This window comes from Trachinotus anak, unplaced genomic scaffold (genome assembly GCF_046630095.1).
Source record: "Trachinotus anak isolate AG129_WGS33_773 ecotype Australia unplaced genomic scaffold, CSIRO_AGI_Tana_v1 ptg000015l, whole genome shotgun sequence".
Classification (NCBI taxonomy): domain Eukaryota; kingdom Metazoa; phylum Chordata; class Actinopteri; order Carangiformes; family Carangidae; genus Trachinotus; species Trachinotus anak.
The window spans coordinates 3,834,614-3,849,136 of record NW_027273866.1 but is presented as its reverse complement, the minus strand read 5'-3'; the positions used below and the strand labels follow the sequence as shown (position 1 = coordinate 3,849,136).

At 41.8% G+C, this 14,523-nt stretch overlaps 1 protein-coding gene across 1 annotated transcript in view; it reads right to left on the bottom strand.

Annotated features, from left to right (window-relative positions):
- The window catches only part of itpk1b (inositol-tetrakisphosphate 1-kinase b), a 29,648-nt gene that overhangs the window by 3,399 nt on the left and 11,726 nt on the right, over positions 1-14,523 (bottom strand). The window contains exons 4-10 of the mRNA XM_071498774.1: positions 13,332-13,457; positions 8,803-8,920; positions 2,529-2,627; positions 2,276-2,316; positions 1,819-1,984; positions 462-529; positions 209-371 (exon numbers count right to left, since the gene is read on the bottom strand). Of these exons, the coding sequence (XP_071354875.1) occupies positions 209-371; positions 462-529; positions 1,819-1,984; positions 2,276-2,316; positions 2,529-2,627; positions 8,803-8,920; positions 13,332-13,457 (781 nt within the window). The remainder of the gene's footprint in view (positions 1-208; positions 372-461; positions 530-1,818; positions 1,985-2,275; positions 2,317-2,528; positions 2,628-8,802; positions 8,921-13,331; positions 13,458-14,523) is intronic.

The following is a 14,523-nucleotide window of genomic DNA, read 5'->3' as shown; positions in this document are numbered from 1 at the left end:
CATTTAATTCAATACAACTGGTTGCACAAAAGAAAATGACATCACTATGACTTCCTGTTCTTAGACAGCGGCACCGGAAAGAATGACACCTGAGAAACAGGTCACCATAGAAAGAATTCTCTGTCAAAACTGAAGCTTATAATCCACTGAATATGCAGATGATATGAACAAGATGACTTAATCAAACACAAAGAGAAGCGACGCCTACCAGGGAATGCATTGATGTCAATGACGGCATGTTGGCCTGTCTGGTTGTTGATGATGACGTCGATGCCGAACAGGGACACGCCCAGCGCCTCCCGCAAGGACCGGGACAACTCTCTGATGACATCATCACTGGGTGGCTGAGACACTCCCTCTACATTCTCTCTCTGAGATAAAGATAAAACATTAACGTATATCAGCAACCAAATGCGTTAAACTGTCACATGGGGTTACAATCATTGACATTTTGGACCTACCGAGGTCAAGTCTGAGGACGACTCTGGCTTGGAAACATTGTGGCTGTTGAAGAAAATGGCTTTCCTGTCTGAAAAGGAAACGGAGAAAAAAAAAGGTGAGGCAGAATATTACAGCCACTTTGAATACACAAGATTTCTCAAGATTCATCTGTTTGTACTTCCCATCTGAGGCTCTAGGTGGCAGCAAAGCTCAACAGGTTACTCGGTGCAATCAGGGCAAATTAATGTCTTTATTTATTTATTTCAACACCTGGTGTAAAGAAACAGAAACTTAATACTAAACCACCCTGGCGTGAAGTCTCTGAACCTTTAAACCTTCCAGTCATGACTATATCATGCTGAGCGTTCACCTCAGATCAAAATGACAGATAACTTGTTTGCCTCAGACGAGGGTTTTTTTTTTTAAGCAGTCATAAATGGGACAGGGGATTGCTAAATTTATTGCCCCCCTTTTTCTTTGTTATCGTTGTAATGATTAACATTAGAGAGATGTAGAGGGGAGGGTGAGGGGTGCGGAGTGGAGGAAACAAGTAAATTCCATCACTGTCCAAATAAATATGGCCCTCAGCTCGTAGAGGGTCGTGGTAATGAAGTGTTAGGCAGATGGAGTCTTTCATCCCCTGGCTGAATGAACAAAACACCAGTTTATCTCTGATGAAAGCAAGAGAGGAAAGGCTGAATGGGACAGACCCTCTCTCAGACCCTTATTTTAAGTTTAGTTCTTTCCAAACACTAACCCCTACCTCTCCTCATCGTCGCACTCACTCATTCATCCGGCGCTTCCCTCCACTTTCCGGACACAAGACAGAATGTATGGCTTCTGCATGCAGAGCACAATGCTCTGAACGCTGTGCAGATGTGAAGCTGTGGTATGTTGCTTTATGTGTTTGACAAGGGCTGAGCTTTTCTGCTGAACCACTCAGCATTCCAGGCTGAAAGCAACTGTTCTCTCTGCACTGTTACACAAAGCAGACTACTACACTGACGGTGAGACAGCTTTGCATGAGGGCCTCTACTGTATCACATGCAAATACTGGAGTCACTGGTATCAGGGGACAACCCTGTATTCAAAGTCACATAGCAGGCGAGGCATCTGACATGTTTATGGAGAAAAACACTGACTCTCTTGTTTATTTTCAACAGCATGTACCAACAGGGCAAAACTCAATAGCACTCTGCTGCATCCCTTAAAAGGGTGAATAGGTCCAATCACAGGGACTATAAAGCCATTTTATGAGATCTTTTATTGGGTAATTCGGAGAAGCCGTGCAACTTGTGCAGTCTGGCCACTGTAGCTGCTAGCAGCCCTTGGACTTCCCCACCCGCCTCTTTCTCCGCCTGTCTCCTGTCTCCTCACCTGCTGGTCCAGCGGGGAAGTTCTTCAGAGAAGGTCTCTCCACCACAGTGTAGGAGTCTCCCACCACAAACACCTTGTAGAGCACTGCGTTGTGGTTGATGAAGCTCTGGATCACACATGGAGGCTTCACATCCTTCAGGTCCTCTTCGCTGAAGATGATGGCCATCTGTGGACAGGAAGACACACAGCAAATGAAAAAGAAACACCATTTTAAGAGTAGTTCAAACCCAACTTGGTTCAATGCTGTGAGTGTGGAGGAATGAAGACTATTTGTCCAGCCTGACAGGGGTATTGATTTCAGCTGACACACAGAGATAAATGTGGTACAGAACTTTATCTGATTTCATTGTTTGGACTTGAGTTAAATGACAATCTTGGGACAGGACAGGGGTGTTGCTGCTTACACAGAGCAAACTGTAGAGGGTGTGAGTGACCTCTGAACCTTGTGGCCTCTTACCTCGTGGGAGTTGGTTCCATGAGCCACTCGTGTTTTGCAAACTGAGGAAAGAAATAAAGGTGAGGAAAAACAAAGAATTAGCAAGGTAACCTAACTTGATGCAGTACTGTAAAGCAGAAATGAAATGAAAGCAAGGTAAAAAAAAAAAACATCTCCCACTAAGGCTTTTTGTTAGAAGAGGTATCCATCTGCAATCGGTCAATCTGCTAGGACTCCTTATTACCTATAGCATGACTGAGGCAGAGATACTTACTGAAGGGGAATGTGAGTCCTTGCCTCCTGATCTGTTCCAGCACATCTGGGCTGCACTCAGTGTTCAGGACCATGAATGGGGGAGAGCAAATCCTCTTGTCTAATAAAAAAGAGAAGTAAAAGAACAACATGGTGATCGACAGAGTTAAGAGATGGAAAGAAAATATTCCAACATGTTCAACAGTAAGAATAACGATGGAGCATAAGCATCAGATATTCAAGTGTGGCCTTCTAGAAAAAAGTCCACTAGGGCTGTAATTATTTGAGTGACTGTCTAGTATGCAAAAAAAGTCAAAATGCCCATAACCATTTCCCAGAACCTCAGGCAGTATCTTTAAACTGCATGTTTGTTTCTGTTGATCGACTCATCATTTCAGCTCCAGTTTACATCCTTGAAACATATTTCCATTAATTTGCATAATGTACTACCAGCTACAAGTTCACAATCTATAATAGGCTTCATATACAAAATTTGAATCTTGGATTTGGTTGGATTATTATTATGTACTGTCTCATGTGTCCAAAATAGCAAAAGTAGCATGCACAGATTTTTAGCTCCCTCTTGAAAAAGCAGCGCTTGAAGGTATTCTTTCTGTTCTCATCCATAGCCTACTTAGTCATCCTGTTGTAGTCGGAGCAAAAATGCTTAAGACCTGTTTGACCTGTATGAAGAGCAGATTCAAAAGACTCTAACACATACACACACACACCTAATTTAACCTAATTGGGCCGAAAAGTTATATTTATATTCTGTCCTTGTGACAGGTTTAGACAACAAACACAGCAGAGGCCATCTTAGGCCCAGAGGGTTAAATGACTCCTGTTCAAATAAATAAAGCAGAGAGTTGCCGAGCTTGTCTGCTCCTCCCAAAGTACACACACACACACACACACAGAACTATTGACATAAAGGAAGACACGCAATCTCATGAGGAACTATAGACAGGTCAAACCGGCAGAGGACATTTCAGAGTCACAGATGTCATCTCGCTGACTGACAGGTATGACTGCGAGCTCACAAACCGCCCAACAGGAAAAAAACAGGTGCAATTACAGAGCTACCTGGGCCATACCTTCCTTAAAAATAATTTAAACCAGGACAAACTACAATCTCTTTCTCACCTATTGACTCATGTTATATGTGTTACATCATGTTTGATTACATCATGCTTTTACATCACATCCTGTGGCGGCCAGTTGGTTAGTTTCGATAAGACTGAAAATAACAAACATCCTGCAGTTCTGTCATATTTCACTATATTAGGGCCCAGGATGCATCTATATCAATGTTCTGCCTACTGTAATTTCCCCTCTACAGTAGGTACACGGGGGGTGATAAGGCAGCTGGTTGGAGATATCACCACAGGAAATCAGTGAGGGGGCCGAACCAAGAGCTGGCAAATTGCTAATGACAAAAACACAATAGAAACACGTCGGCCTTTGTGTTCTGTGGGCCTCAGCAGTGGCAGGGCTCTCTGCTCCCGCCAGTGCTGAGGTCAGGGGAATCTCATTTGCCTACATTAACTTCAGTGCTGAGTGTTGAGCTCTGGGTATACACAGGGGGCCCCACTGACTTCAACAGCTCCCACAACAGCCAGATAGTTTGGAAGAAAACCCACCATGAACGGGGGATACATGGGGCAAAAAGTTCTCACACAAACTACTTCAGTGATATCCAGTTGTAGACCAGGTTCCAGGAAAAATCAGCAAAAACAGGCTGCAGCTGTGTGAGGAGATAAGGCAGCACATACATTAAGACTCCTTTGTTACTGTAATAGGACTGCACCATATGTAGTGATTAGGGAGACAAATCATTGAAGGATAATTCCAGTTTATTGTTGTAGTGTTGGCCATCATCCCTATTGCTAATAATGATATTGTATTTATCGTATTATTTTCTGCTTTGATTAATAGTTAAGTCATTTTTGTACATATGTGCCAAAGATTCATGGGATGCAACTTTATAAAATCCCAATATTTACTGAATATCTTTTAGGTATTCTATTGTTTTTTTTGGTAACTTTGAATCTTGCACTGTTGTAAGTTGTAAGGAAAAAAAAAAACTATTTAAACATGTGACATTGGGAAAATAGAGAGAGCATTTTCACTACTTTATAGACAAAACAACTAATAGATTGATCAAGAAAATAACCACTATATTAAGTTAAAAAAGATATTGTAATACTGCTGCAGCCCTACACTGTACTCTTGTAATTGCTACAATTGGAAATAATCATGTTGATCAGGCGATCACAACAGGTTTCAATAAAAATCAAAACCAAAAATAATAACCTGGAATAATCCTTTAAGTATCGACCTTGTGATGTGTCCTTGAAAAAAAAAAAACATTAAATATCCTCAAGGACTGCTCCACTGCAGCTGAACATGTGCTTTCACCATTAAGTACAAAACTAATTTCCTAATAGGAACACTCTTGTTTTTACTAAAAGGAGTGAATCCGCGTTACTGAAGCACAGCAAAACAGATCAAGCACGGTTCAAATTTTTCTATTTTTGCAGTTATGTGGCAGACAAGCACAGAATACTCCTATTCTCTCTCACAGGCAGATACTTGGTCTGTGCTCTATAACCTTTCCCTGTTCAGCTGGGCCTATTCCAGTGCTGGCTCTGAAACCAGTCAGTTTTGGGAGCGGGAAGCCTGGAGGGTTACCCATCGGTCATCTCTGCTACAACTGCGTTCATCATACTGATGTTATTTTACCAGGACAGGAATAGCAGCATAATGTCTTTCAGAAAACAGTCTGGCAGGGAAAATATCCCCATGACATCACTGAGTTCCCAAAGACTGATGGCGCTAAATGTTGTCAAACAAAAATCATCAAAAGACCAAAACCTTGTCAAATGGAAAACATTCGAAGCTCAGAGTTAAGGATTTATAATAAAGAGACTGGAGAATGGTGGAGAAAAGCATGTGGCCAAGTTTGTAATAGTGTGCATGCTTGGCTTTGGTTGACGTTTTGGGGATAAGGAGGTGGAGCAGAGGGTTTGTGGGGGGGGGGGGGGGGGGGGGGGGGGGATCAATCTCTGGCTCTGTCTAAACAATGCATGCTCAGAGCAGACCCAGTGGAGCCAAGGACAGTGTTTATGGGGCTACACAATGAGATGCTTTTTAAATGTCATTATCCAGTTAGATTGTTTTTTTTTTTTTTTTGTTGCTCCTCTTCTTTCATCTCATCGGGACGTATGCTGCATGTCCTCATCTGTTTGTGCTGTTACATCATATTCATGCATGCATATAAATCAGCTCCAATCTTACATGTAATGACTGGTTTGCCTGAGAATGGACAAAGAAGAAATTCCTCAACAGGCCTGTTAAAACACCTACGATTCTGACCATATCTTCCCTTTGGTTTGAGGCATTAGGTGCAGAGAACATCGGAGAGCCATGTTACATTAAGCTTGATAAAGTGTGTTGCTGTTTAGGTGGAAGGCTGGACTCTCCTGTTGCTATTTAGAGCTTGTTTCCTAGAAACCCAAGCATCCTCTCTGACTGCGTCCCTCCGAGGCAAAGCAGCAGGATTTTCAATATTTTAAATTGGACTCCAAACACGGCTATGCCCTGAGAGTAATCCAACTCTCAATATCGCGCTCTAAGAGGCTTATGCCTCAATTGCAATTATTGGTCATTTATTTTGAAAAGAAAAATTAGATGATGTTTTCTCACGAAGGGTAAATTGCATACTAATTTGATGAGATATCCATCATCTAATGATTGTGACAAAGTACAGTCATAGCTGACAGGCAGAAAATCTTTTACCCAAACTGGGAAATCCTGTCCGCTCCTTGGCTCACTGGACTTGGATGAGTGTTTGGGTCTTAAAGTGTCTCGCAGTGTTTGTCTTTCTCATGCTGCAACTATGACTAAATATTGATCCCTTTCATAAATGGGACACTGCCGGTCCTTACAGAGGCGTGGATTAATGCTAGCACAGGGATCTCAAGACCATCTGCTTAGTATATGAATACTGCAGGAAGGTTTCAGATTGATCGCGGGGGTGCGCTTGTATTCAGGAGAATTCTTTTATCTTCAGCTGGACAGGAGTAAGCTTATGACACCGAGAGAGGCTTTTATAGAAGAGTTGACTTGACGACCGTTTCTATCTATAAAAACAGTCCAAGATATCAAAACTTATGTATACACAGGAACCAGTGGATTCCACTAAGTAACATAAACAGTTACCTTGCTCTGGCTCACATTAGGAAACACAAAACCAAGTTGGACAACAGTGCCGGAATTCCAACAAGCAGAACTACGAATCAGTGACACTGATCCATTAGTGCTCATGTGGTGCTCGTCTGGCTATTTTCTATTGAACATAACATTAAGATGAGCTAATTCTTGTGCTTGCGTTTATATTAATTTAAACAGTTCGGAGCAGAACAGCTAAATGTACTGTGACTGCGGCCTGTTAACACTGAGAGACCACTCAAATGATAAAATAACGTTCACTTTTCCAGAGAAAGCACCAGCACACCTCAAGTGCTTCCTCCTATAGAGTACTATTCTGAGTCATGCCGACTGTGAAGCATGGCAGGCTCTCTGTGGCCTTTTAGTACCGGGTTGCCTTGGCAGCTGCTGCAGGACTCAATGGTCTCTGCTGATAAGGAGGAGGAAGTGCCTGTGCCTAAGAAAACAAGGTAGACTTTCCACACTCTCACACTATCCTTTATTTTACTCTAACCTTAACCCAGTTCTCGCAGTCACTCTTGTTTTTTTGCTGACAGAGGAAAGTACATTCATCCTTGGTCACATGCTGTTTTTTTTTCCTATAATCATGGTGGTATGGTCTCGGATTATAATGGCTTACAATCTATGCCTTGTGTCTTAACTGACTACAATTGTCAAGGAGGTTTGGTATGCAGGCCTAAGTGTGAGCAAAGAGCACCACTTGCATTAATGGAAGAAGAAAGGGAAGGGGGAAAAAAAAGCTTCCAATAAATGCAGCGAGTGAGCCATCCTCCTCTTCAAACCAAATACGCATAGTGAGACAGAACGATGCAGCTTATACTCTTTGTTACGTAACAGCCATCGCGTCTGTTTGGATAAAAAGACGTCTTCTTGTGGTTCTATTTTAAGAAACCACTGACACTGCCGACATGTTGAAACGCCTCTGATCTGTCGCTCTGACACCAGACTGCAGCCCCTCGCAGAGTCACTGATGCTTGGTGAAGGAGTACTTAAAAGGTTTATGTTCCCTGCCATGTATGGGGGTAAAGGAAATGTGGATGAGTCACAGGTGTGTTTACAGTGTGTGGGCAGGGAATGTGCTTCTGTCGTCAATGCACTTCTCTGCCTTTGGCCAAAAAGATGTAGCCTGTTGACTACTTCATGAGCTCAGTGACAGCAGAACGTGTTGCTGGACTGATTTGAGGGCAGGTTCTGATCCATCAGTGAGAAACACGCAGAGCCAAGTTCAAACTGGGTTCAGACAGGGGGACACAGAGAGGTTTTGCCGCGTGAAAGGAAGACAGGAATTATGATATCAGCTCTGCCGGCAAGAATTAAACATCTGCTCGGAAGCATCGCGTAACATAATTCAAGTGAGAGGCGGCAGGACGTCATATGTTACACACGCGTCCCTCTCTGGAAGTGAAGAGGAAAGACAGAGATCCTTCAGTTCACACAGTTAACTCCATCTTCTTAATAACATTAGCCGCATTAAATAGAGTAGAAGGCTGTCTCCACTGAATCAACAGTTCTTTGATTATTTTAAACAACTTCTGCTTTTATATAATATTGAGGACTGGGAGAGGAACAGAGACACTGATGGTGTTGACTTGATTTGAACTCGTGACACACTGACTCTGTTCATACAGTAAGAGCCTGGTCACACTGCAAAATGACACAGCAAAATGAATTTGCATGTTGCCGCTTGTGACATGATGACTGCTCTAGCTGAACACTTATTTAAATTGGTTATTTTCAAGGGAATGTACTGACGCCAAACAATGCAGCGTCTCCTCTGTAGAGCACTTTGTACTTCAGCAGAGCAGAGCAGATGCTAATACGACTGGGTGGTGCAACAGCTTCCTCCGTTTTGGATATTTAGTTCTCAAGGTCAGTGATGGTCATTGGTCAGTTATTTGTTTGTCAAATTTCACCAAATCTAACCTTTACATAAGAAAGAACCCCCACCCCCCCCAAAACAAACAAAAAAAAGAATGAATCCAGTGATTGCAGCAATTCAGTTGTGATCTGGACTTTCTCTTTTAGAAATGTTAGTCTGACCGAGCCATGTTACCTGAATGTCTTACCTTGCATACAGCTCTCTATCCTGTGGATGAGCTGGTAGGACTTGCAGCGGTCCAGCAGAGTGCGGATGGCTGGAAGGGGGTCTAGAACAATGGTCTCAGGGTGGGCATCAATATAGTCCTGAAACACAGGGACACAAACTTTTTAATCATTTTTTAAAATTTACATTATTTATCTTCACAACAAAAGAAAAATCACAACAGAAACATTTAACGACACAAAATTCTGTCTGCGTCCTGTTTGTGTGTGTGAGTGTGTGTCACTACAACATACTGTAGATACCCAAGTGTGTAAAAAGGCAAACCACAGGCTGAGGCTTGCACGTCATGTGAAACCACCTGCCACGACACATGACACACACAAAAACATATACCTACAGATTAGGAATGTTAAACAAGCAGAGTTAAATGAGCAAATTACAAATACAAACACTAAGTTGAAGGGTCAACATGCCCTACTCTGTGTGTGTGTGTGTGTGTGTGTGTGTGTGTGTGTGTGTGTGTGTGTGTGTGTGTGTGTGAGCTAAAGAGCATGAGATACATGCCAGCGGGTCTGTGTAGGTTACATCACTGCATCTCTGCATGCCCGGCTGTTGGGTCAGCCTGAGGTTTGCTGTTTTACATAACTGCGCTCCCCTTCTCTTCCTTCTCCTCTCTTGCCGGCTCTCCTCTGGCTCTGTCCCCACGCCACCTCCCGCTGCAGCTCACCATACTCTTCACATTTCCATCTCTGCTCTGTGAATTTCTCTGCCAACCGTTCCTTCCGAGCAATTTTTACTGACTCACAAACGCTGTCAGGTGGAGCTGGCTGGCCTGCACATTACACAAACAGCCTGCCTGCTCACATCACAGCTCTTTAAAAACACCACAGCTCCACTGTCATACACGTTCGCATGAAATTAAACATACGCCACAATGTCAAATGTCAAACACACAAGTACAGTGGGGAAAAAAATACTGACGCACACAGCATGTAAACAAATGCCTTTGCTTTGACATGGAGGACCCATCTGTAGCATTTACCAGGATCTAATGGGCAACGCTGATCAAAGCCAGTTGAGCGGTTATGTAAGTCAAACATGCTGCCGCCAAAAAATAAATCCAAACTAATCTTCCAGGAGTTTAGAGAAATACTCTGCTGATAAGGACTGTCAATTGGTGATTTCTGCATTTCAGAAGAACAAGTGCAGTTAAACACAGACAGAAGGGGGAGGTGAGATAGCGACGAACACTGGTGAGCAGGTGTTGGGAGAGAAGAAGAGCCAGACGTATGTCAGCGGGGGTGTAAGAGAGTGGGCGTGAGGGCTGCACATTTACTGCTCATTTTTCCATAGGGAAAGGCAGTTTCTCTGAAAATATGGTCAGTAGAGGATTTCATCTGTGCCACTGGTTGAGAGCCATGTCTGTCATGCCACAGGCATCGAAGTGGAAAATTATTTTAGCACTTACACTAACCACAACCAGATGGGTGCGATTTACCACATCAGCTCGAATCTCCTGAGCTGTCGATCACAGAGAAGGAACAATCTTCACCTAACTGACAGCAATGTAAACAAAAAACTACATCCACAAGTGTGTATAATTGTTAATAGTTGTTTACAATTGCAATTGTACCTCCCAAATATTGGTATATTTCTATTTCATTCATTACTATTTTCAGGTAGCTGACAATGTCAAAGATGTTAATAAAAGATACAAAGGTTGGAAAAGTTCTATAAATCTCAGCCTCCTTCACAGATTCCCACTAATGAGCCACTAAAAAATGGATTATAATTCCCCCCTAATCATGCAGCCCTGGAGAAACATCATGTAAATGATATTTCTCCCAGGTCTGCTGTGCACATGGCTCACACCTCAGGCCACTTAATCACCAGAGAGCATCCCAGTCTGACATTTTGTTTTGAATATAGAGCTATTTTAGAGAGGAAGGCTTATTCCCTGCACTACACTAAAGGTTATTTATGATCGCAGCTAAGCAATATTAAAAATGCGCCAACGCTTATATTTCCAACAGAAATGTAATCACACATGACAGTTGTGTTCAGGTGAATGGCCAGAACTGAAGAGGACTGAGCCACAAAACTGAGCTTTAGATTAGCAGCTAGTACTTGATCCAACCCTCTGCTGTGCCTACTGGCTTTCTCTAGTAGCTAAGAGAAAGAAAACCTTGAGAACAACTGTTCCTCTGCACTGAGAAAAGCCAGCTGAGGCTGTTTGAGCATTTGGTCTCTAAACCACAGCGCCTTTGAATTTGGACTGCATCAGGTGATCATTTTCATAATAATGAATCATGAGATCATTTTTTCGATTACTTCATTAATTCACTAAATGATTGGTCTTTAAAATTTGAGTATAGTAAGAGTAGTAAAAGAACAGTGAAAAGTGACCATCACAACTTCCTCTATTAGTATTGACCAACAATTGAAAATATAACATTTACAATGATATAAATGGAGGAAGGCTCTGGACAGAACATTTGGCATTTTTACATGATAAATGACTTTTATCTTTTTAAGTAAATTCTTACAAAATAATTGTATCAGCACTTCTTTGTCTTTGTGAGTTTCTGTGTGTGCTTGTGTTAGGTGAGGCTGTGGATGTAGGGGGTCAAAGTTCACCTCTAATGTGCGTTTTTTTACTCCAACACTCCAACACTGGTCTTCCAACTCAGATACATATCTGCTAAAGTCCCAATGAGCTCAAAAACTCACTGGAGACCGACTGAGTGCAGTGCAATTGAGTTTATTCTTATAACAAGAGATAAACCCGAACTGGCCCCGGAGCAAAACTGAACATACAATGCCTAAACCTCATCCTTTATACCATTCTCTTGGTGGAAGATCCACCCTATTTTCTAAAAACAATCAACCAATCTTTGCCTTGGAGATAATGGTGTCACAAAAAGTCCCCAAGGCCTGCCAACTACTAGTAAGCCTCGAATATTTCTACCAAACCTGTTTTAATGGGATTAGTAAGTCCCCAGCTTTCTCTGTCTCTTCTGTTTAAAAACTTAATTCAAATCAAGTCACACATTTCAAATTACATAATTTCATCATTAAACTTAATCAGATAGAATATCAAATATATTCTAGTGCATTAGTATATAAAGCACATCTTAATCATGTTAGATCACATAACACATTGCAGGATGTATTTTGATGTTGTTTAATCATTTTATATTACTTTGTCCTTTCTGGTGTCTTTGTAACAACTAACCTGAAAAATGCTAATATTTATTTTTGCTTATACTCCTTAGAGATTAGTGAAAAAACCTTCACTGTTATAACTGCACACAATCACCATTGCTGCTGTCTTCAGAAGATTGGTAGCAGATCTGTACTTTACCCTGTGAGTTTATCAAGGGTGTTTTTTGTCACAGCACTTTACGAAAAAAGGTTTGTGCATTTGTTTCAAAAGGGCCTTCAGTAGTCTACCATAAAAGTGTGCAAATGCAGCCATGTGTTAATATTGACCACAGGCTGCTGGTTAAGTGATTGCTCCACACTGACATCCTGTTTGTCCTTTCTAATTGAGCAGTCAGAAACATGTTGACAGAATTGCGTGATGCTGATCAGGATTACAGTTCTTATGAGTCATTCAGAGAGAGACACAGAGACAGAAATGCAGAGGAAGCTGCTGGAAGAAAATTAATTTTCACACCATCCGCAGCACTGCCAGTTTAATAAATACACAGACAGACACACACACACACAGACACACAGACACACAGACAGACACAGACACAGACACAGACACAGACACAGACACAGACACACACACAGACACACACACAGACACACACACACACACACACACACACACACACACACACACACACACACACACACACACACACACCACACTGTGTTCACAGTGCCACATTTGGAGCTGTGACCTGCTGTCCATGTGATATGATTCTCACTTCAGGAAGAATGAGAAAAACTCTTTAAGAACTTCCAGAGATAGCGCTCAGGTTTTATGCGTCACCACGTGCTCAAATATAGCTGCTAATACCATTAATGTAACCGAGTCAGGGATCTTTGGCCTTTCGGTTTGATTCCTTGAACACTCTCTATTTGATTCTTGAATGGGGACATTTAACTGTTCTCATAAAACTCATCCATAAATGTTTACTGCCTATAGCAGTAGCACAACTGTGCTATAAACAAAACCACCCAGAATTTCTACATTTTCAATTACAAAACAGTATCTGAAGAGATTGCTCAACCTCTTCCATATCATGTCTGCTGACAGTGGCTGTGCCATATGATCACTGAGTCATGTACTTCAGATCATTTTATCACACACACTGTTTCTAAGGTCAAGAATCAACTTTCATGTTCACATTCAAAATTACAAGTCTAACAAATTGATGAAGATCTAAAGATATTTTTCAAACTTTTCCAAACTGATGTGCACAAGCCCCAGGCTTTCCACAAGCTGGAAATGATTACTTTAATTGCTACCACATTCCTAGATCTTCACCTATTTTTGAATAATGAGGGGATAGGGTGGAAGACAAAGATGCATACCTGTACTCTTTGAACGAGCAGCACGGCCTGCGAGTCATTCTGGTCAGCCTCCAGGATGAGGTCAGTCAGTTTGTGGATGATGACATCCAGGGGACCCTGCTCCTCCAGAGGCTGGCTGAGGTCCAGCTAAGGAGAGAAGAGAACAACCATGGGTCAAGAGTTATGGCGCAAACAGGGCCATACCTCAGCAATCATCCATGAAATCCATGTACTTCACACAAAATCTCAAACAGTATGAGTTTTCCTCACCCCCCCCTCCAAAAAAAAAAAAAGAAAAAACACTCGATCTCAGTCCTCAAGTCAGAACTTGTCTCCATAACTATCTGCAAAAGCACTGTTGCCTGCAGTTATTATGCTAACATACTTATACTACAATGCATACTATTTCCATTTTTTGTGTGAACTATGTGGTGTGAATAAACAGTAAGTAAAACAGAAACAATTCACCCACTCATCTTATTTGCAAGCTGAAAAGGGGAGGTTTATCAGATGTATTGGCCTGCTACATTATGGACAGGACGTATACATGCATCATTTCACAGAGCAGCCTAGGCAGAAGGCACTACTGGTGATGGAGTCTTGAATGTACAAAAACCTTCAATTACCATATGTATGAGCCTGAACTGTGGCTGTGCTTGACGGACCCTGTTATCCAAAACACCCAGTTTCATTTGCAGTGGGAACAAAAAAATCTCAAGTATACACAGCAAACTGCAGAATTCACAATAATGTAGCATTTCAAATGCATTTCATTGTGTCCTCAAATAAATTACTTGGATGATGGATGGGAGAGTATTCTTAAGAAAAGGTTAAGTCATTTTGGGAAGTCATTAATCTGTCATTGCCCTCCTCATTTATACTCCCAGTCTGTCAATAGAGAAGAGGAATCTGTCCATCCCTTCCCATAGTTCTTCTCCAGGGAACAAACATATGTTTTCTTTTCTGCTTTTTTGGTTATAAAACAGCATCAGGACCAATACTAAGTCATTTTCTTCTTTATAGCTGGAACTTTGGTGCAGCCAGACATTATATTGTATTTGTTTCGAATTACATCATCAGGATTTATTTCTGATATAATCTATTTTACTATGAGTGGCAAACTGTCTCCCTGTGGCCAGTCCTCCAGTCTTGCTGAGCATATTCGGCAGCCTCTTAGAAAATGCCAAATTAGCATTTGTTTGAAGTTTACCGC